We start from the raw sequence: 23995 nt of genomic DNA on the forward strand, positions 1-23995 counted from the left end.
CATGAATGTGTTTGCAACCTTCCTATTACCTTTCACTTACACACATGAGTGGAAAAGGAAGCTTTTCTAATGCTTATATGTATTGTAGTTAGCCAAGCTGCTTGTATGTATGCTATTAACATTCCTCTTTGCAAGTTGCATTTAACAACTCTAAAAATGTACCTGAGGTAATTTATTGCTGGATACATACCACAGATGTATCAGGATTGTCATGTTAAGCCTTAGAAAAAGCACTTCCATTAGCCTTTTAATCTTCAAATGTACATGTAAATAAAGAAGTAATCTGTCAAGTAGATAATTATCTGATTTTTTTTTTAAAGGAATCTGAACAATTCCTTTGAAGGACATTTATCTTTTGGAAGGATTTAGGCATTTTCTTAAATGTTTCTTCCAGCAACTACACTTTGGAAAGGCAGTAGGGGACACTGTTGTCTTCCCTATGCCATCACTTCGGCTCCTAATGGGATCTCAGAACTACACAGGATTACTCCAACTTTTGCTTTGCTTCCTCCTGCTGCTTCTCCTTTCCTCTTGGTTGCCAGCAGCCACCTCACTGGAATAGGTTCAATCAGTTCCACACCAGTGTAGAGTTAGTTTAATGTGCTACTTAGGGACTTCCTAGGCATAAGAGAATTTCTCATTTCAGCTCCAGTAATGAGCAAATTGTGTCGTCTTGATCTCCAGCTACTGAGCTAGCTATTGGCATGCAACATAAATAAGACCAGTTCCCAACTTCAACATGAGCTTGAGGATGGCTCAAGAGAAGACAGACAAACAATTGTTTTTATTTTAATGTGAGTTTATTTAAAAAGATGCCTTAAAAATGCATTGAGTAAGAGATATAATAAAATGTGAACTTCTTAGTGTGGCTTTTTCACCTCCCCCCCCGATTTTTTCCCATTCTACAAATACTTACCCAGCCATTCAAAGGAAAATTCAGTTTATGTAGACATGTCATACACTGGGATTTCTATAAACAGTTAAGCTTTATAAAGAAGCAAATCATCAGGGCTTTTGCTCAAAGGTGCCTTACATGTGTTTTAAAGATCCCATTCATGGCTGCTATTGGATGTGCTAATGGCCAAACTCTAGCCCAAGATAAACACATGAAATTCTCAGTGCTCTGTATGCGATGTTTTATTTTGAGCCAAACAGCTGCACTGTTAAGCTAAAGCTGGAAAGTATCACAACAGTTAAGAGCCCCCCAAAATCCTGTAAAATATCATGGAATAGAATTTTCCCTTGCAAATGATGGTGAATTTCAAACTTTCATAGTCCCAACTCTGTTAAAAAAAAGCATCATAATACCCATAATGCCATCAGGTACTGTTATTTTTAAACTCTGAGCAAACACAGAGTCAGTGAGACATCAAGGGCTCTGGGTAACAGCATGTGTTTGTGTGTATCTGTGTCCCTCTGGATTCCTTACCTTTTACTGATTTGGTCCTACCCAACCTACATGAGCTCAGCGGGGAATCTAGGATCTTCTCCTGGGGGACTTCATGATGTAAGGTGAAAGCAGAAAATGGCACTCAGACTCCTCCTTTCTCTTCCATCTACTTGAGGTATGAGACTCCACAGCCCAGAAAAAGGCATTCCTTTATCCATTTCCCTGGCCTCCCAGGACCCAGACACCTCCACAAACCTGCTGTAGCATTTCTCTGCAGAGTGAGAAGTGCCACCAAGCAGGAGAGGGACCTGACATCAGCTCCTTTACAACCCCACTGCTAGAGAGGCTGTGCAGATGCACCTGTAGAGCTTTAGAACTGCTGAGCTGAATGGGCACAGGTGGGGGATCTGGAGATACACAGCCACAGCAGGTCCACAAGACAAAAAACAGGATCAGACAAAAGTACACAGAGCAACCCAGTAATATTGCCAATGCTACAGCAGGTTTGGTCAATAATAACTTTCCTATCATTTGGTTCCTCACACATTTCAAATGGTAAAATGAATTATCCCAATGGTGAATCAACGACCATTATCCCATGTATTTTGTAAATCAGACAGTAATTCTGGCACATATACCTTTGCTGAGAAGAAAAGCAGAGGGCCTTTCCTGTGGCTTGCATCATTTTTCCTGCTCTCGTTTTATCCTGGGAACCCTGTGATCGAAGAAATTTCCCCAATTCATTTTCTTCCTGAGACAGAACTAACGAAAAATAAATGAGTGGTCAAACACGTTATTCAATAGGTTCCTAACAGCTTTAAAACTGGCCTAACATGAGATAGGTTAAGTCACTCTAAATCCAAGCAGCACAGAAAAAAATATATAATTTCATGGAATTCCTGCATTTATTAAACAGAAGATCTGATTCACTTGAGACATTTGTTGCTATACTCAACGAGAATCACAAAATTCCATCAGTGCCAAAAGAAAACAGGAGAAACATGCTATTTCTTTCTCTAACAAAAGAATTAGGTTGGTTAGATTACTCAAAGGGCCCAGTCTTGATTATAGTATCTTTTAGTCTTGGGTTTTTTTGTTTGTTTGGGTTTTGGTTGGTGGGGGTTTTTTGTGGGTTTTTTTGTTTGTTTTTTTTTGTTTTTATTTTTGGTTTTTTTACCACCTAGACTGTCTCAGCTGATCTTTGGTAGCATACTTTCACTAAAGTTAATTCTAAGTTATACTACCCAAAGCTCATACACTTGCTTTTCTCTTGCTTTCCATTTTTCATGCTTGACTACAGAAATGAATTTTTCATATGAAAAATCTAGTACTTCATTTTAAATAATATTTATTTTCAAATTACTCTGAAGGATTATTTTACAACTTTAACATTCTACACAATTGAAACACTATTTTTTAATTTATATGTCAAATACCTTATTTTTTTCTATTTCAAATTAACTGATTGTTTTTTAAACAAGAAGATGAAGAAAAATAAAAGTGTTTTTACACTGACTGGTTGACTACTTCCAAACCAGGAGCGTATACTCTTCATGATCTCGCATCCTTACAAAAACATTTCATTATGGCCTCATCTATTAGTCTTCCAAAGCAGCCGTCTCCTATAGTACCAATTTCTTCCCACTATCAATAGGAAGAATGGCCTAATATAATGAAAGAAGATCTCTTGAAGTCCTCTTGTCATTTTTCCAAATGTTGACAGTCAAATCCAATCCAGACTCATAGCATACTCTCGTAGAACGTGCTGTATGCACACCTTTGCATCAGAGATTTCGCCTGCTACTGTAGAACACTTCTTGAACTCAATACACTACTATTCTGTATTCTAATTTTACCTCCAGATCCTGAAACATTATCTCTGATTCTCTTTGGACAGGCAAAAGAAAAAGTAAAGACTGGAGAAAATATGGATAACATTCAACAAAAGGAAGTACATTGAAAGGTGTCTCCAAAGCTGGATTCTCTTTTTCCAGGCCAGAAATCACAGCAGCAGAGAATCAAACAATATTGATTGCAGAGAACCTTTAGAGGTCATTTAATACAACCTGCTGTTTGAAACTTCCCAAGTGAGGTCCCTGTCTCTCACTAATGACTGCCACTAATTACTGTACACCTGTTACAGCCAAGTCAGCATTATCAGATTCATCGTAATAGTATGGATTACTTAATTATAAAACTAGTAATAAGCCCAATATTCTTCATAGTCAATCCTGATTAAAAAAAAAAATTAAAGCCATTCAGAACAGAGTTAGGAATTCTAAGACAAGACACTTCTGAATTTAAACAAGCCAAGCAAGTAATGGAAAAAAAGCCTTTAAAAGCAAGCCTTCTTCCATAATTATTGCTACCTATCACTGCATAATATCAAACATAAAACTTAAGAACTAGGAGATCTTCAAGCAAATAAGCAAGTCTGCCTTTAGCTGTCTGCAAGGAACATTATCTTTATTTTTAAATAGGATGAAACTAGTAGCTCCCCATTTTCACTTTTACTTTTTCACTTGTTCAATGATTCCACAATGCAGACCTCCTTATAATTTTAACTACTGTATTTGATCATACTTACAACAAATCCTTTTTTGATACAGTTCAATTGCTTTCAGCAACTCCATACACGTTCTCTGAATAGAATGGAACAGCTGATATTGAAACAGAATACACAAAAAAATTTGTAAGCATATGCAAGAAACACTGACGATTAAAATACAAGAGAGCTTAATTTTTTGTAGAAATTATTAGGATCACTATTTTCTTCTTGAACAACGAGTAATCTTTCCAGCTTGAAAGTAATTTTTCCTTATCCATTGTGCTTTTCTTTCAATTAAGTTGTCCACTGAAACTACAGACAGACCAATCATAACTTACAAAAGGAAAGTAAAGACAAAAATAATTTTGGAAACAGATCTATCCTAAACAGCTGATAGTTAACCAAACTACTCATGCTGGTTTGTTTGTTTGTTTGTTTTTTTAATATATCTTTGGATACATATGAAGATGTACAAATCTTTGTTTCTAAAAACTCACGGTAGAGCAAAAAGTTATCAAAATGTCTTATCATGTTTATCACATGTGGCAATATGCATACTGAATTTTTAAAACTGCAAAGTCTAGTGGAACAAACTTGCATTGGTATGCCAACATAGAAAGTTATTGATTTAAACTGAACCTTTTACTGGCACAGCTCCAGTTTTCTAACCAAATTTATAAAGCTGCAGTTTCCAAAGGAAGTAGAGGAAAAAAAAGTCAGTCTTGACTAAGCTTGGAGATTGTTCCTAGGAAACCGAAAAATTACTACTCTTTCTGTCTGTCCATCTAAAACCTCCAACCTGTAACTTAAACCTAAACTCCACTGTATCATGCATTACACAAATATAAGCAAAATGGATTGCTGGCACAGTAACTGTCTTCCTTTGCATCTGCTTGACTTCCTGTACATTTACATGGGTCTTGGCTTTTAAACTGAGAGCGTGACTTGCAGTTGAGAAGCTGTCCAAGTGAAAAAATGCTTATAGTTTTTTATCTGGTAAACACAAGTTTCCCTATTTCCAATCCCACCTGAGCTAACAAAGCATCCTTCCTGATGAATCTGCAACACAGTAAACATGGTTAGGAACTCAGGTATATATTTATAAAATATTGTTCCATCCTTCCAGCTTGTTTTACATCAGTACTCTTGATTTATAACCCATCATGAAGACCCCATAGCTAGAATCATCACATTATAAGTTATCACTATTATAGCTAGAACTACAAAGATTTGTTTGTTGTAAAACAGCCTCTTGTATTTCAGCTAAAACGCAAATAAACTGAGAATCCTAAGTAAACAGTTTTCTAAGAAACTGCAAGAAAACCAGTAAGGCAAAACCTTTACCCTATGTAACAAAACAATACTGATAAAACTTAGCTGGATACTAACTTGATTATTACACGTCAGAAGTCCATTCTCTATCTTTTGCTTTGTGTCAAGACATTCAATCTCTTCAATTTGTAGAGCCTTAATATTTTTTTTTCCAGTGGGTTTGAGGATACTGACAGTAGGACTATATTTGTCACACAGCAGGATTCCTTCTCTTGGTTACACTTTACAGACTTTCAGAAGCTTCATGACCAAACATGTCAAAACCCACTTATCTGCACAAAAGTTCCAGAGAGTAGAGCACACTATGCACCTTGCTCCTTCTTGGTATATTGTATGTTTTTCTGGTAAATGTGGTATTTTGTAACTGTATAAAGAATGCCATTTGTATATACTAGAGAATACTATGTAAAAAAAAAAAATCTTAAACTGGTATAAGCAAAGGATAAGAATGACTGATATAAGCACATAGGATGATCTGCTCCCCCCTGCCAAGAAAAAGAAAAAACCTGCTCCCAAAACCTGAAAATAAATACGAGAGATGTTAGGTTCCAAATAAAGTTTGAGGGACATGGGTTTTTGTGTTACAAACTACCACTATTTTCCCTGTATTTACATAGGTACTTTTGTCAAAAATTGGAAAAGATATTACAAGAAAACAATGATAAAAATGTATATACATTATTATATACTATGTGTACACATATTAGAGGCTTGATGGAAATGAAAACATTTTAAAAATTAACAAACAGAATACACATTATGTAAACATTACAAACCTCTAGTTTTGCATCCAGATCTGCATCTGAAGCCACAACATGTTCATCTTCCTTTTTTCCTGTAACTTTTATAAGGGTTTGTTTTGTTTTCCAGTATTTCTGTTGCATTTTATTGACCACAGATTTTTCTTGGCTTTGAGCATATTGGTCATAAAATTCCCTTGGATAATTGCTAGAATATTAAGAAACAAAATTACAAAACTTCAATAGGATGCTTAAAAAATAAGTCTAACATGCTAGATTAATATATTTCCATCAAGAACATTGCATCTGCATGCAGACACATATATTCCAACATGCATTTCCGCATTATGCATTAATAACAAAACAATTAAATTAGTACTATATTTCCCATCCTACTTTGGAAAATACTACACTGCTTTCAATTTGAATGTCTTTAGCATGTAGTACTGCCAAATAATCACCTGCAAAGAATTTTTCCCAATGCATTATAGAATGATTTATAGCCCATGGAATTAACTTTTTATTTTTATATAACTAATAGGAGAGTTCCAAGTGAACTAGCAGAGTTGCTTAAGCAGGCAGCAATTTTCATCCAAATTCAGCAGTGTCAGGATTTCACAAAGTTCATTTTATGAATTAGACTACTTCTTGCCCTCCCTTTTATACAATTGAAAAATTGAGAATTAGAACAACACTCATCTGTTTTGAGCATGCTATGTGAAAGATAGATAGCTCACATCTTTTTGTATGCAATGACTACATGACAACTGTGGGTGCAAAACAGGTAATCTTTTTTACAAGGATTATTTTCCACTGACACATGATTCTGCATTCCTGTAGCAGACCCAAGAAGTGCAATCTACAGACAAACTCCATATTCCACAATATTTAAACCATACCAAGATGGCTTAATAGAAAATATAGCCTTACAATGAAATCTTGATCTCTTTCAGGAAGTGTTATTCCATTATTAATTTCTGCAAAAGTACATGCTTTTCCCCCTATGTGCATATATAAAAAGCCGCAGTGATTTTGCAAATCTCTAGAAGTAAAGGGTTGCTAAAACTTACTATATTAAATACTCCAGGAAAATTAAAGAGGTTGAGTTTATTTTGAAAAAAGATACCCTCCACCTGTGGAGTGACAAACCACCTGTGGTTCATTACTGAGGTACTTCCCACTAGCTCTCTTCACAACACACAGACAGCTCAGGGATGCTACCCCAAGAGGTTTTCAGACCCAACATACACATCAAGTCATGTATTCACACACACACACGTATATATATGTGCTTGCTGTGAAATACTACGGCCATTCTGAAACAACAAGCCATTGGTACACACGTTCCCCAAGCGGGTGGCACATCTGCCCTGCACAGTTACTAGTCACACAGCTTAACCTGAAAAGAAAGTTTGTTTCACAGGATTTTTTACTTGCTTTAGTTATTTTTAATCAGTAATTTAGGAGACAGTGCCTTAATCACCAAAGAGATGGTAAGAAATTAAACTGGAAGTGAGCAAGGACAAAATTCTGAATGCACTTATACACAGCACTTCTTGGCTTCTTCCCCAAACTTTAAAAGCAAAGATATTTACCCATTAATTCTACTCAAACATTAGTTCCAAGAGTTTAATTTATGAATTTCATTAAAATTAAAATAAAGACCTTTTCAGTGCTAGAGCACAAAATAAACAATACATGCAAAACATACTACATTTCATGTGGAATTCTACACAAACAAACCATTACGCACTCTGACAACAGGCAGCCTATCAAGTTAGGTGAAGCCTATATTGACCTGATACATGCTGCACCTTTAAAATACAAAATCTGCAACCTCTAATAAATAACAAGAAGATCCCTCTGCATTATGAGAGAACAGAACATGAGAGTTTAATAAAAATAGCATTACTTTAAAAGTAATAATTAAAAAAAAAAAAAAATCAAACTGCTCACAAAGCAGTTTAAAGACCCTAGCTGTCTGGCTAGTTGTGTGCTTTAACTTCTGCTACAGCTGTGCAAATAATTGATATCTCAGTTCAGTGGTCAAGTGAAGAAAACACCATAATTCATCTGATGTCAACCAGCCTTGATATCTACCTCACTTGAGGTCACTAGAAATTCTAGGGGCATGGTGCAAGGAATAAAAATGAGTTATATGAGGTCACAAAAAAAAAAAAAAAAAGCTGAGATTAATACAGATTCCTGAATTACAGACTGATAAACCAATTGAAGGAATAAGAGGAATATAATCTTTTACCGCTACAGACAAATTCAGCTTTTAATTTCATTTGGAGAATTTACTGGCTCCTGTTTATGCTTAAGATAATGAAAGATTTATAATCACATTACCGAAATATTTGGTGGACAATTTTTACTGGTAGACGCTTGTCAATACCTTTTAAAATGGATTTTGTGTCAAGCAGTCATGGATATATTTAGGTTTTGTTAAACAATCAGAAAATATAACTAAAAGAAGGATGTACTTTATTCTGAAGTTAATGACCGCATATAAACCTCTTGAAATATGACGGTTCATATACTTCTTTCCATTAGGTGGGAAACTGATAACATGCTATTTTTCTATCTAGTCAATTCACTTGTTTTTCCATTCTTTAGCAGTTTTTCGGTTTTTTTATTTTTATTCTTTTTAAACAGAATGTCTACCAGTGACTCCATATAAATACTAGATGCCAGAACATAATGTGTGATAGACTCAGGCAGCGACAAATCAACATGCCAAACACCATTAGCTCTCTAGAATAAGAAAAAATTATCAAGGTACTTACTACTTATGACCTTCCATGTTTCTTGTTTTCTTCAGACACTTAAATAAAATAAGAAATTATCAGTTAATACAAACATCTTCAAAACGTAATTTGCAAGTTAGACGCTAGAAAACCTCTACCTTTTCACATAGAAAATTACTATGTTGTAGCATCTTGTTTACCATGTTACGACAGAAAACTTTTCAATCTGTGGATCAAATGTTTTCCTCATGTAACACACAATTCTCGCTTAAATCCATGATAAACACATTTAAATGATGTCGCTGATGTTGCCAATTATTATATGTTATCAAATTTCCCAGGCAAAAGCAAATTTACCTGGCATAAATTCAGTGACTTTTGATGAGGCAAGCCAAAATTGTCCATGCTAGGCATCTTCCTCAGTCAAGTTTTTTTTCCCCAAAGTTTTAACTACAACAGAGTTAAGCTACTTTTTTTGCCATGTCCCACTGATCTATTTTTTAAAAACACTAGTTACATCATGTCTTGAGCCATGGATGTGAAATTTAACCACCAGGTGGTTTTTCTTTGAGGGACACCACAGTTCCTGAGGACAGAATATGATTTGTATGCATTTGGACTTCAGATTTTGTAAGTTAATATCTCCAGCTTGGATAATGAAGTCTCCCACTATACTCCGAGCTGACCAGATGGCATGCACATCACTTCACCCCAGTAACTGAGCACACTCCTTCCAGGCCAAATTTACAAGCGAAGCCAGACACCCCCTATAAACAACAAGCACCTGGCTTCTCCTCTGTTGCTTTCAGAGAGGACTCTATTCTCCAGCATACAGCCAGCATGCAAACGGAGGCACTGCAGCATGATCATAGATGAGACCAAAAAGAAGCTCATCAGATGGTGCTGCTGGGAAACAGCCTTTGGTAAGACCAGGCACAGAAGGAACACACCAAACGGCTGCACGAAGATATGAAGCTGGTTGACTGAGAAAACGGTAATGGAAAAAGCAGCTAGGAAGGTAATGGTGCTGAAACTGAACTTTGGCACTAATCTGGGCAAGAGAGAAAAGGGGCTGCAATGGAAAAATGGGACCCTGGAAACTTATCTAGCAAGGTGCTGCTTACAGACAGTATGGTTACCGCTGGAGTGGCAAAGGGACTGGAACAGATTGCCAGAACCCAAACAAGGGAATGCAAATAACCTGAGTGCTTTCTGCAACCGTGAAGCACATGCACTTCCATTTGGAGCCGAATGGAGCCAAATCCCAGATTTCCGATTCTAACCTCTCTGCTGTCAGTACCTGTGAAACTTCCTGGCAAAGTTCCATGAGATGCTGCAAGACTATATCACAGCATGAAATTTTCCTGAATTGGAATTTTTGTGAGGTGCTTATAAGCACTGCAGGAGAGACCATAAGAAAATTCATAACTTTGTTTTCAGAGCAGAGTTTAAATGTAAAGGCCAACAGCCAAACAACAAACAAAGACTGTTCCAGATTGTTGTTTGCATTATAGCACCACTGAGTCAGACAATATATAGAATGGACAGCACCGGTCACGGCTTTGCTGTAGTTTCTAGAGCCATAAGGCACAGGCAGCATTAAGTCCAGTTTTCTAACACCTTTATGCTTGACTTCACTGTTTTAATACCCGTCCTCCATAAGTCAACTGTGGGTGTGTGCGAGTGAGATAAGAACACAGGATTTAGCTTGTATACACATCCATGACTCAGTTATTCATCAGCACACTTGGTTTGACAGGAAGCAAAGAACAGTCTATCTAGATGGAATAACATGCATATTACGTCGAACAAAGTGTAAACAACCAACACGGAGAACAGGTTTAAGGCACTGACCTTACACACTGTACACGTCCACCTGACTCTCCTGGAAACCAGTGTGCCTAAAAAAAGAAAGTAAGATATCAGGGTCATGGTGAAACCGTTCTCATTTGCAAGCATAGCTCACGCTCTTTCTTCCTCAACATCTGACCTTATATTTTGATTCTAGGGTCTTCTTAGTTATACTCCTCCGAGTCCTACATAGTACCCCTATGTCCTTAAGATATTATTTGTGTGGGTTTTTTTAGTTCAAAGTGATGACTGTAACACAGCCCTTAGGACAGTTTTTTCATGGTATGAAAATGAGGGCATGTCCCATTGTGTGGCAGAATAGCATCTGAGGTGTCTGAAGCTACAAGGCCTTCTGGGATAGTGTTGTACGGCCATATAGGGTGGAAGGAAACAAAAGTGGAGTCTTTCTTACACTGCCTGCTGGAAATAGCTCCCGGCATGTGGTAGCACCCAAAACATGCCAGGAGAGAGAAAGGTCCCAGAGAGCTCTACATGGTATAAACAAAAACCATGCCAGGGAGATTGCCGCAATTAAACAGCAGGAACAAGAAGCAGCCCAGTGATCAAGCTCAATCCCTGGGCCCATTTTATTTCCAGTACAGAGCTAGCTTTTGATCCTAAATGAGAATTCAGTTTGTACAAAGACAGCTTAGTAAGCACTGGCATTGAGTAAACAGAACTGTGGTTACTCAGAAAGAATCAGATGACTTTTGATAAGGCTTGCGGTATTTCACCTACAGTTTCCATTAAGAAATGTTCCTGGATCCCATTCATTCCAGATGCTGTTCAAGGAACTTTCATAAAGAAACCAGTTATGCCTTGGAAGTCCCAGCTGAGTTTCACCTTTCTCAGTGCCTGAGAACACTCTGGAAAACCTGGATGTCCAGTACTATTATGCCATTCCTTTAGCTGTTAATTTAGACCACAAACATGCATTTGGTTTGGGTCCCACTGATCTCAATGGCACCCTAAACAATTTCCATTCATACAAACCTTGTTTCAAGTTAGATACACTTGTGTAATATTTGCAGCACTGTAAACTAATTCATATTTGATGCTGAAGCATCACAGTTAAGCGCTACTGAAATGGAAACAGTATATATTAACATAGATATTAAAATCAGAAACAAAGGTAGAGGAACATAATAAAGGAGTATTTACTTGAGCTGGATGTAATTGATGTGCTATTACAGGAATTCTCATGTTTGTATCTGAGTTCTACGGCAAATGTATCTATTTTTAGCTTGTAATGTTAGGATTTTATTTTTAAGAAACATCAAATCTTACTAAATAGGTCCTATCCTTAAGTGGGTTTTCAGGAGGAGCTCAGGACAACTGTGTGATCTTTGTGGTCAACTTCCTCAAAGCACATGAACAGTCCATTTCTATGGGCAGAAAGTTGAGCACCTTTGGCAGAAGGCCAGGACAGATGAATTTTAATGAACTCAAATGCAAAACTAATGCACGTAGAAGATGGAGACAGGGACAGGTTACTCAGGAGAATGCAAAAGCATTGCCCGAGTATGCAGGGATGGAGTTAGGAAAGTCAAAGCCATGCAGGGGTGGAACCTAGCAAGGGACACAAAGAGCAACAAGAACTGCTCTGTAAAAACAGTGGCACCAAAAAGCAGCCTAGGGAAGACACAGGCCCTCTGTGTGACAAAGAATATGGAAAGGCAGAGGTATATTTTTACTTTGGTTTTCACTGGAAGGTCTGCCCTGTGGCTCTCTAGTTCTCTGGGCCTACTGCCAGGGTCTGTGGGTATGTATCATTACACATATTAAATAAAGACTGAGTTAAGAGGTACCAAAGCCATTTGGACATACACAAGTTCATGAGACCAGATGGGATGGATCTTGGAGTGCTGAGGGAGCTGGCTTATGTCATTGCAACGATGTTCTCTCTGCTCTCTTGGAGGTTATGGTGATCAAAAGAGCTGGCTGATGACTGGAGAAAGACAAACACCATATCCATCTTCAAAAAACACAGCAAAGAGGAAACTTCAGGTCCACGAACTTCACCCTCAGTTCCTGGAAAGATCATGTAGAAAACCCTCCTGGAAACCATTCCCAGCCACATGAAAGACAAAAAGCTGAGTGGGAACAGCCAGCGTGGATTTATTAAGGGCAAATCATGCCACGCTAACCCGACTGCCTTCTACTATGAGATGACTGCGTCTGGTGAATGAGGGGAGAGCAGTGGATGTTGTATACTGATTTTAGCAATGCCTTTGTCATGGTGTCCCATAGAATCCTTACAGCCTCTTGTGGGATCACATCTGGAGTAGCGTCCAGTTTTGTGCCCTCCATATGAGAAAAATACTGGCATACTGGAGTGGGTCCACTGGTCAGGGTATGGACTCTGTAACATATTTGTTCAGCTACAAGACCACCAGGCTAACAGGAGGCCTTATTGCTGTCTACAACTACCTAATGAGAGGATGTAGAGCAAACAGTCAAACTCTTCTCACAGAGGCACACTGGGAGGACAAGTGGCCATGAACACAAGCAGGAACATGTGAAATTCTGACTTAATATAAGCAGGAAAATTTCCACCATGAGGATGGTCAAGCACTGGAACAAGCTGCCAGGTGAGGCAGTGTCGTGGTTTAACCCCAGCCAGCAACTAATCCCCACACAGCTGCTTGCTCACTCCCCCCTGGTGGGACAGGGGAGAGAATCGGAAGAGTAAAAGTGAGAAAACTCATGGGGTGAGATAAAGACAGTTTAATAGGGAATGCAAAAGCCGCGCATGCAAGCAAAGCAAAAGGAATTCATTCACTGCCTCCCATCGGCAGGCAGGTGTTCAGACATCTCCAGGAAAGCAGGGCTCCATCATGCATAATGGTTACTTGGGAAGACAAACGCCATCACTCCAGACGTCCCCCCCTTCCTTCTTCTTCCCCAGCTTTACGTGCTGAGCATGACACCATATGGTATGGAATAGCCCTTTGGCCAGTTTGGATCAACTATCCTGGCTGTGCCCCCTCCCAGCTTCTTGTGCCCCTGGCAGAGCATGGGAAGCTGAAAAGTCCTTGACCAGTGTAAGCACTGCTTAGCAACAGCCAAAATATCAGCGTGTTATCAATATTATTCTCATACTAAAATCCAAAACACAGCACTATTACCAGCTACTATAAAGAAAATTAACTCTATCCCAGCCGAAACCAGGACAGGCAGCTTGTTCAAGAGTCTTTAATATTCCTGAAGATATTAAAGACTCTACTGGACATGGCTCCAAGCAACCTGCTCTAACTGGGCCTGGTTGAGCAGGAGGCTGGACTATGTAATTTCCAGTGCTCCCTTCCAACCTATGTGATTCTGTGAAAATTTGTACAATGTGAAAGATTATGAGATTGGAGAGCAGCAAGTTTGCTACTACCATTGGTTTAATACAGAAGACTTTCCACAAGAATGGTGTAAATGGACAGCAGAGTAACATTGCACCATGACCACTGTAGCTACACAAAAACCAAAAAACACCCAACCAACCAAGATTATAGCATGTTTTCTCTCTAAGAGTTATCTACAATATTTTCAGCTTTTAGTCATATCATTTATTTTCACTCATAGCTGAAACTTTTAATATTAACAGTTTTCATTCTTCAGATATTGCTACATGTACAATGTAAATTGTCCCTCCAGTCATTTAACAGGGCCATAATTTATTTATTTACTTTTATAATCTCTAACTTCATGTGTTGTTACTGTCTATTCCAGGTCCAGGAACCAAAGAGGGTTACATATTGGTTCAGCTGTAACAAGGGATATTATTAAAAGCATCTGGGATAGCTGAAAGCAGTGAGATTTTTAAAAGAAATCCTGAAGTCATAAGTCTAGCCACAAAAAGTGAGAGATGCGAATAAAAGGGGACTGGAAACAGCCCAGGGAAGTATCAAGGAATTAAAAGGAACACTTCATAACCATGTAACAAAGAACCCCTACAGTCGTGAAACGCTAGCCCTGAAGCTGCAGAAAGACCAAGGAATGAGCACATAACCTTTGACTACTTTAGGTTTTGAACTCTGTTACACTTTCAAAGAACAAGACATAAATGTCCCGAACAGAAGAAACAAGAGAGTTGCTCTGCCAAAGCTGACTACAATGGAAGCGCATAACGCTAACTAGAGTCCACCAATACCTTCCTCAAAAACTGCAAACAAAATTAACCTCTCATATCATACAGTTTTATATAAAAACAAGCTTAATTTGCCACAAGGAGTTGATGTAAGGGACTTCTTTTTTCTTACCAGTGTATTAAGACTAAAAAAAAAGTTTCCAAAAATAATACTATGCTGACACTGATTAAAACAAAAAATAGCATTCACCACCCCATTGGAAAGCATTTGTATCGGAAAGTTTCCATTATCTTTGATGATAAAGAGTTACGCAACACTTGTGATCTCTGTGACAGACAGCCTTTATCTTAGCTAACAAAAGGTAGGGATACTCTAGATAATATGGGGGGGGAGCAAACATAGGTGCTGTAGAGCATGCTAGGGAAAGCAGTGCTACATTATAGCTGACTGTACGTAAATCCACACTTATTGCTGCACAGTGCTGGATCTGAGGTTTCCTGAAGAAGTCCACACACAGCTCCAGTAATTTTGCAAGTGTGTTTTGAGACAGACAGATGTTACCTCAGTTTCAGCATTAAACCTGAGCTGGCCCTGTTCATAACAAGTCTCCCAGAACACAAGGGACCAGAGTGCTGAAATGTCCGTTTCCATGTGGAACCAGCTGGGTTCATAATCCGGCCGAAACCTTGAAAATCCTGATCTGGCCCTCTGAGGTGCCACCAAGAAGCCTCAGCATCGTGTTCCACAAACCTCCCTGTTTGCACACTGACATCAGAGAAGACTGGCACAGCCTATCAGCCTGGACACTGTGAAATACAGCCGAACTGTTTCTAGACTCAGCTTGGCTTCAGAAGCGGTACAGCTGCATTCACACAGTGCTCTGCCACGGCTAACAAGACATGCTGGAACCAAGATGGCCCTGCAAACAGCCAACTATGGCACCTCTGCATCTGTGACAGAGTTTATCTGGGTTGTATGCTATTTACCCACAAATTATTTCCATGGGTAGCCAAAATAGCTGGAATGAACACAGAACTTCATAATATTTCTGGCATACTGCATCATCCAGTTTTCCTAGTGAGATATTTTATTAGCCACAATGCTGGAATGAAACTTGATGGGAGGGCACCCTCATTAGCGAATGGCGTTTCTATTCCTATGGAAAATCCTCCAATTCTCTATTCTCCAAGACCATTTGAATACACCGTCTGCATTTTTCTGTGCAAAAAGGAAAACGCTATCATGGTGTTTCGAGCGATTTAAACTCCAGCATACGCTAGGCTTACCTTCCAGCTCATTCTCTGTACAACATTTGTACATGCTGGCTTTTCTTTTTTAGCTTTATTATATTATACTTTGTGGCAGCATAAGTTGTCCAGTTTCCCAAGAGCTGAACAACTTTATACAAGCAGTATCTCAAGATTATTCATAAGAAAAAGACAGTATGAGTGCCTTCTCTCCAACAGCTAAATTGATAATAATCAATTCTGTATATCAATGTCACTCAGATAATTTTACTTTTCCAGCGAGGGTAAATATGAGAAGTGTCATGTGGCAAGGTGAAATTCAGATCTTAATGCTCTCCTAGGTTATGGGGAATTCAATTAAAAAACAAAACAAAACAAACAACTTGTCCCCTAATTCAAATATCCATCCTTGGCTGAGCACTGGTTACACAGTTCTTACTGTTCTCTTAATAGCTTAGACAACAGGTCTTATAAAAGAAAGTAGGAAGCAACGAGAGACAGCAAACAGGCATCTTTTCAACTGTGAAGACTGTATCTAAAACCAACTGTTGATCTAATCACAACCTCTCAGAACCAAGAGATGAGCTGAAATCCTTGCAAAAATGTCTTAAGTGTGGATTGACGGATCAAATTTAACATTCAAAGATGACCTACCATAGTTATGTAGGAAGACAGTAGATTGAACACCACTTTCTTTTGAGATGCTTCCAGAAACATGAAAGGGAACTGAATGAGAGGCAGAGCAGAATTCACCAAGCCTTATGTGAAAGTAATGTGTTCATGAAAAAAGACACAGAAGAGTCTGTACTTTCACTGATAGCAGTATCCTCTCAGTTTACTATCCTTTCAAAGCAGCTAATACATTCTGAGGTTCTTCAAATCCCAACAAACTCTCTGTACCTTAAAAATCCTGCAACTTATAACTTCAAATATGGCAGAATCATGCATTGCAGTTGATTTACTTAATATAACAGTGTTATTAAAATGAATACTCTTCCAAGAAACTTTTAATACTGTAATAGTAGAGTGGTACTAAGTAACAAAAATTAAGAATTTTAAGGAGTTCTATCCATAAAAGATAAGAGAGTTAGTTTCATTTATGTAAAATACTCTGAAGGGAAGAAAATGTGCTTAGGTGAGGGAATCAATGCCATCTGTGCATCTTCAACAGCTCTTGGCTGACAACCTGTCTCCCTCACTCTGCTCCCTGGAAGCTGTAATCAAACTGAATCAAGTAAATGGGCCTCCAAAGCAAGAAGCAGTCTCACTGCCACATGAAGATTTAGGCAGGCACAGTTACATCTTCTGTGGTCTGTCTACAAACACTCAGACCCAATGAGTCAGGAGCTTCAAACCGCATTTCACTTTGCCTTTCCCAAGCAAAAGAGAATACAGCAGCCTATTGGTCTGAATTATCCATGTTGTCAATGAAGGAAAAGAGCGAAAACTGAAGTCTAGGTCTATATGGGCATTCCACATCACGATTATACACAGACTTACAAGAATTCCTACTCTACATGAATAGCTACCACTGTAATTCAGCTAAAAAGAATCTAGAGTTTAACTTTTATCAATATGACAAATGACAAGATTTAATTTTTCCTCTAAAGCTCTTAACACTCATCATTGATGTTCTAATCCTGCAGAATCATCCATGCTTAGCTTTAAATCCAGGAGTATTTTCACTCTGTTAGACTACTCACTGATGCACTTGTTTATTAATTCTAACTTATTAAGAAGTTTGCAGAATGGGTCTGCAAGTGCTGCATCAGCAGTTCCTTCCATCCACTACAACTTTTTGTCTATTCCTTTGTCTCAGACAGATCCATCGCTTTGCTACTTATCCAGGAAAGCATATTTCTTACAGATTATCCACTTCTCAGGAGAAGAAATACTGCAATCTTACAAGGGAGTTGTATCAACAGAATTACTCTTTCAACCTATTTCAGGAGCTGACATCTAGAAAGAAGTTTCATACATTCAAAAGAAGCACAGGGCAAAACGACATCTGTTATACAGAGAGGGACTCCTGCTATATTCATACACCTGGGAGGTGCTGAAGGGCAAAGAAATTCATGCTGTTTGACCCCAATTATCTAACTGTGGTGCTTAAATTACCATACAAGCCGCTCAATACTAAGCCCCTGTACAGATAGTGAATAGAATCTCCAAAGAGCAACTCTGAGCACCTGAACCAGAGCCTCACCACTGTCCTCTGAGCACACATAAATGACAGTTTCTGCGTGAAGCACCTTAACTACACGGCTAAATCATGCACTAAGAGCACTTCTCTACTCCACTTCTCTTAGAACTGGGATCTCATGGTGGTCTGTTGAATTACTGGGGAAAAAAAGATTCAGCAGCATACTGAGTAACACGTTCTGCTTGGGACACAGCCACGTCCTGTAAGCCCACTGGAACCAAATTTTTCTTTCACTGCAAGCACTTCTGGAACTAACATTTCTCTACATGATTTCTTCCATTTCCTTCTCCTCTCTATCAAGGTTTATGAGACACGCCAGCAAAAAGTTCATTTATTCCATTCCATGTATTCATTGTCTTGATCTTTCAAAGGAACAAAAAAAAAAAATTAAAAATGAAATTCAACATGTAGAAAAACCCCAACCATGTACTCAAAATACCAGAATTATCAGAGAAACTGGAGTCTGCTTTTCAAGGAGGTAGTTTGAGCCAATAGAAGACTCCCTTTCCCTTCTTTTTGAAGCTAGTAAATTGCATGGAGAATAAACCACAGTAATACAAGCAGGTATCTTAAATGACTAAGATTGTGTGATTAATGACTTGTACCATGAGAAACCATGTACAAGGTATGAAGAAACCTAGATGTTTTGGGTCGTCTTTCTGTCATTTTGTAGCACTACCTAGGCACCTGTCTGCAAACAGTACATCCAACAAAATAAGCAGTACTATTGACATTAAGTATACAATGATTTGTCTTTCATGGAATTTTACACTCACTCTTAGTACTCTCTATGCAGGGCAAATGACCAATAGCTACTGCAGAGAGTACTGTTAAGAGTTACTTTATTCCAAAAACAATTATCATGCTTCTAATGTGGAATAATTATTTCAGAATACAAATTAACATAGGAAATTATTCTGCTTAATTTCCTGGTGTAGTCTAAACAGAGGACGATATCCAGGGCCCTGTTTCTTATGCTATCATTTAGTCTTCTATTCCCAACTCTGATATGTACAAGTTAATAGAAGACAGTGGCAGATAAACAGAGCAAATTTGCACATTGGAAATTTATTGCTCGCTTATACCTAGAACATAAGAGTATCAATCCATCTGAACTGCATTGGTTTTCAGTACTCGAGCAGTTAGAGGTACATTTTAGCCAACAGGAAAAAGTGGAAATTTGGCACTATGTCACCATGGTTTTTAAAACCTGTTTTTGCTCCCACAAAGTGCAAGGACCAAGTTAACCGTTAGTATTCCTCTCCAAAAAACAATTTTGTGTCTATTTGCTACTATATGCCTGTCACATTATTCCAAAGACTATCAAGTCATAAACTTACAGGCATAAGTGATCTCCTAGTTTCTAGAGCATAACATGTATTGAAATGACACTTGGAGCTGGGTTTTTTTTGTTTGTTTGTTTTTTGAACAGTTGAATGACAAATTCCTAAAAATAGTGGTTTATCTCAAAACCACTGATAAGAATGGCACATGTAGTCATAACATAGTACATGTAGTCTCAGAACAAAATGTTTCAAATAAATCTGGTAGACTCACAGTTGGAAGATTGACGAGCAAACAACAGCCCTCTAGATAAGTTAACTTGCATGTAGAACTTCATCATTTATGTAAAGATACAGATATTTAATTACACAAAGTTAATTTTAAATTGCTTTTTCAGATTATACTGATTTTTCAGCTGCTTATTGTAAAATAATATAAGAACAGCATATGGTATCAGTTTGCCCTCACGTAACATCTTTTACTTGACTACTAGTTTTCCATTTATATTTGTGAAGAACACTGAGTGAAAGTCCTTAGGAAAGAACAAGGTAAGTATTGTAAGTACCATGTGTGTTTTATGGAAGAACAATTCGAATATAAGTAATTGAGTGGCAGGTCTAACCTCACTCTGCAAATGAGCAAAGCTGGGGATATATGCAATCCGGTATCAAATCTCATTCTAAATGCAGACTTGCTTCATTTCTCTGAAATGACTATCAAATTGTTTTGTAATACACATTTGTTCTCTTAGTTTAAAAAACAGTATTTTTAAACTTAGTAGCCAAATGCTATTAAAGAAAATGCCATATGGAACACCTGCTGTGCATAGATTATAAAAGACAATATGAAGATGGTTTTTGTGACACATTCTACCCATAATCACTCTAATCTTAGGAAACCTTCCCTTTGTAGAACCTATGAGAAAAGCAGTGGATGTACTGAAAAATTGTGAAACCCTTTTCACATGTATACTATAATAAATATGAACAAATATGGTTTTAGAAGTTCAAACTAATGTCTCTCTTATTTAGATACCCTATTTGCTGACACAGTCAACACTCTCAAGTTTCTGCTTCCCTCCTCCCTTTTCATCCATGCAGAAGCCAGGAAGCAATGCTATTATACCCAAGAGGAAACAATGCCGGGGGAGGAAACAGGGGAAAAGAATTTTCTCTAGATTCCCTCAGGAGATCATTTCACCTCCACGGATAAGACATTTGATTAACAAAACAGTTTTAGCAGGCACAGCAACAACAATACAGGTTGATCTTCTTTCACTACCCTTTGAGTAAACACCACAATCAATACAGGCTGTATATTCTTGATAGACACATAGTCCACTCAACTTTTCTATTACTGTTCTCAGATCCTGACACACCAGCTGACTATTCCTAGCGCAGCGGTGATCCCTATGAAACTACTCACAAGATGGACCTGAGTACTGTTTCAGTGACTCAGGACAGACAGTTCCCAAGGTTGACGTAAGTGATTGCATAACCGGTCAAAATGCCCCTCAGTTTGCCATGGCTAACAATAGACGCAGGAAAAACTACCATGAGACTATTATTGCTAGCAACACGTAAAAGGTCAAATGTTTCTACTGCTCTTGACTGCTTGGTTCCTTGTTTAACATTCTTCAGTCTCCAGGATTTTGTATTTTTAATGCTTCTGCATCACTCGGCATAATTTTGTCTTTAGAGTGATTTTATGGTTGAGAAGTTGCAAAACATCTTGAAGAATCGACTACTTCAGAGCAAGACTGTTGAAGGAGATTTTGAAAAAAGTATTAAAAAGTCTTCAAGGACATTTCTTGACTCTTAGTTTAGCTGAGATATTAGCACATTTTTTTCTGCCAACTCATACCAACAGCTTTCAACACTAGTTTAAGAGTGAAAAGAGCTGTTATTATTAATTTCTCCCAGAAAAGGTTACTTGGGAATTCATCAGAACAATTTAGCAGCCCTGTAACGTATGGATAACAGAGAAGAACAGGCAAGATGGGTGGGCTTGAAACTCTGCTAAGGGGAAGAAAACCCAACCCTGTAGTAGGGTTCAACAGGAATTTTACTTTGCACTATGTGATTCCCTCCACACCCTCACAATAATATAATCTTGTGAAAGAGAAACGTTCAAGAAACTTTCACCCTTCCATACAGTCATAACTGGTCTTGTTGAAGCTGCAAACCTTCAGTAATGTGCATATTTGAATCTCAGCTCCCACAAACACAATGGAAGAAATCACTATTATCTAAAAAGCACTGAATTCTTTCTCAGTTAAGAAGCAAGCAAATTCCAATTACCAGCATCTAACTCTTGAGCATGCAGTTGTTTGAACCTTTCTGGAAATAACAATGTTTCACCCATAAAGCTTTGACAATAAAGGAACTTCATAAACTCATTTAGACCAAGGTTTGGCAGCATTTAACTGCCACATCATCTTCCAGTAGAACTTGCCATGGGAAAAGCATGACTGGTTATACCAGTTATGGCAGTTTACTACACAAAAGAAGATCTCTGTGGCTTTACACTAAATTCCTTCTTTAGTGGTATTAACATAAATCTTAAATCATAAAGTTACTCAGGTTAAATCAATAGGCTACCCTATTCAAAGGGCAGTATAAAAAAATTGTTAACGTCTAAATGAGATGTTCCTGGACTTCATGCTAAGTACCACTAAGAACTGCAACTCCTAGATCAGTGCCTGGCAGATAGCACTGTCAAGTGGTACTTCCACTCACTCCTTGGCAACCCTGGATAGACAAAGTGGAAAAAGAGTAGATTACCGAAAAAATCAGATGAAAGACCATAACCAAACGCACCCTGCACTACAGACTCCAAAATCCAGCCTGCCATTTTCTCTGCCTAACACTTTGGAAAAGTGATCAAATACAGTTTTTTTCCTTACAGCAACAGCCTTGCTAGACCGAAACACGAGAACAGTTTATTTCCAAGAAGCCTGCTCTGCAACAAGAGCCACATCTGCTTTATAAGATCCAAATTAAATAAAATCCATCCAGAAACCAAAAGAAAAAGAGGATAACAGAAGTAAACATGGGGGGAAAAAACCCCCAACAAATAGGTGCTTCCTGAAAATAAATGGTCATCTTGGTTTAAAGCAAGGCTGGCAGGAAGGGGCAAAATATTACAAACAACCAAACAGAAGAACAACTCCAATACCAAGCTTCCAAAATATTCACACAATGTAACTCGGGGGTAGGGGGTTAAACAATGTACCCCTGAGATTACCCAATTCAGTTCACATTTATAAGTTTGAACTGAGGCAAAACTGAATTACTGTTTTAAGAGGGTCCATGCAGGACCTTGAGGCTATCAGCACTATGCAAAACAGTGTGGAACAGGAGACATTTACATTTGGCACTGAACATATACACAATGATCCCAATGAATAAAAGAGCACAGTGCCCTTCACCCCTTCCTCTTACTAAAAACTAACCTGATGTTTCAAGTAATTTTCTTTTTTTCCTTCTTCTTCTAAACGACTAGAGCAGATAAACAACATTCATGTGCCAGGTGGATGGATGCAGATCAAATCTGATTATCAAGATCAACCTTTCACAAAATATAAGCTTTAAATGGGACGTTTGGGGTTTTTTAATTCCAATTTCACCAGCTGTTAACGCCTCCGTGCCTGGTTTGATAACCGACGTTATCTCAGCCACAGGAAGCCCTGCCACCCCTCATAAGCCAGCCGGCCCGAAGCCCTCAGGTAAAAACAAGGCCCGCCGCCTCCACCCCGGAGAGCGGCACACACTGCAGCCGGACAACCTGCGCCTCAGCCCGGCGCCTGGCAGCCAAGCCGGAACTACTAAGGAGAAGCGGCCGTTTTCCTCCCCATCCTCCTCCCTTCCAGCGGGCAGACAGCCAGAGAGGATGTACGGGAGGAAAGGAGGCAGAAACGGATAAATGCAATAATCATGGCGAGATAACCGCACGGCGGGAGGGGGAACACAAGGCAAAAAGGAGGGGCAGATGCCATCTTGTGCCTCGGAAATTTCACCCCCGGACACGTCCGGCCCCGGCTACACCCGCCGCAAGCCCTGACGGGCACCAGCGCCTCAGGCCGCGCCGCCTCCTTCCCCCCAAGAGGCGGGCGGGCAGCCCGCGGGGGAGGCGGCGCCCACCCGAGGCTGCCCGACACCGGCCGCAGCAGCTGCTGGCGGAACCCGTTTTCCCCGGCAGGCTCCGGCACGGAGCCCAGCAGGTCCCCCCTTCCCGCACTCACCTTGCCCGCGGCAGAGGGGAGGGCCGAGCCGGAGGCGCCGCCGCCGCCCCTCCAGGTGTTCCAGCGCCGCCGGCGTCACAGGGGCGAACGGAGCCGCCTCTGCCGGCGCGGGCGGCCCCCGCAGCGGGGCGGAGCCGCCGCCGCCTGCCCAGCCCCCGAGGCGGGAGGGCGGTGGCTGCCAGGTCCGCGGCGCCCGGGGCCGGCCGTTTCCTGGCGTTGGCCTCGGCCGCGACGCGTTTCCTTCTCCTTCCCCGGTCGCGCTGTGAGGGAGGCCTAAGGGGAAGGCGGTGGGAAAATCTCCATGGGTTTGGGCCCTTCCGCGGCTCCC

At 39.4% G+C, this 23995-nt stretch overlaps 1 protein-coding gene across 4 annotated transcripts in view; it reads right to left on the reverse strand.

Annotated features, from left to right (window-relative positions):
- Positions 1–23795, reverse strand: part of ICA1 (islet cell autoantigen 1) — a 76623-nt gene extending 52828 nt beyond the window's left edge. For 3 of the 4 annotated variants that reach the window (XM_075492881.1, XM_075492884.1, XM_075492883.1), the window contains exons 1-6: positions 23668–23750; positions 10615–10661; positions 8800–8837; positions 6047–6218; positions 3978–4050; positions 2029–2152 (exon numbers count right to left, since the gene is read on the reverse strand). In XM_075492881.1, the coding sequence (XP_075348996.1) occupies positions 2029–2152; positions 3978–4050; positions 6047–6218; positions 8800–8816 (386 nt within the window). In that variant the 5' untranslated portion in view covers positions 8817–8837; positions 10615–10661; positions 23668–23750. Of the gene's footprint in view, positions 1–2028; positions 2153–3977; positions 4051–6046; positions 6219–8799; positions 8838–10614; positions 10662–23667 lie in introns of all 4 variants that reach the window. The other variant, XM_075492885.1, reaches the window with a different exon arrangement.
- Positions 23796–23995: the final 200 nt, after the last annotated feature.

Source organism: Mycteria americana, chromosome 2, assembly GCF_035582795.1.
Source record: "Mycteria americana isolate JAX WOST 10 ecotype Jacksonville Zoo and Gardens chromosome 2, USCA_MyAme_1.0, whole genome shotgun sequence".
NCBI lineage: Eukaryota > Metazoa > Chordata > Aves > Ciconiiformes > Ciconiidae > Mycteria > Mycteria americana.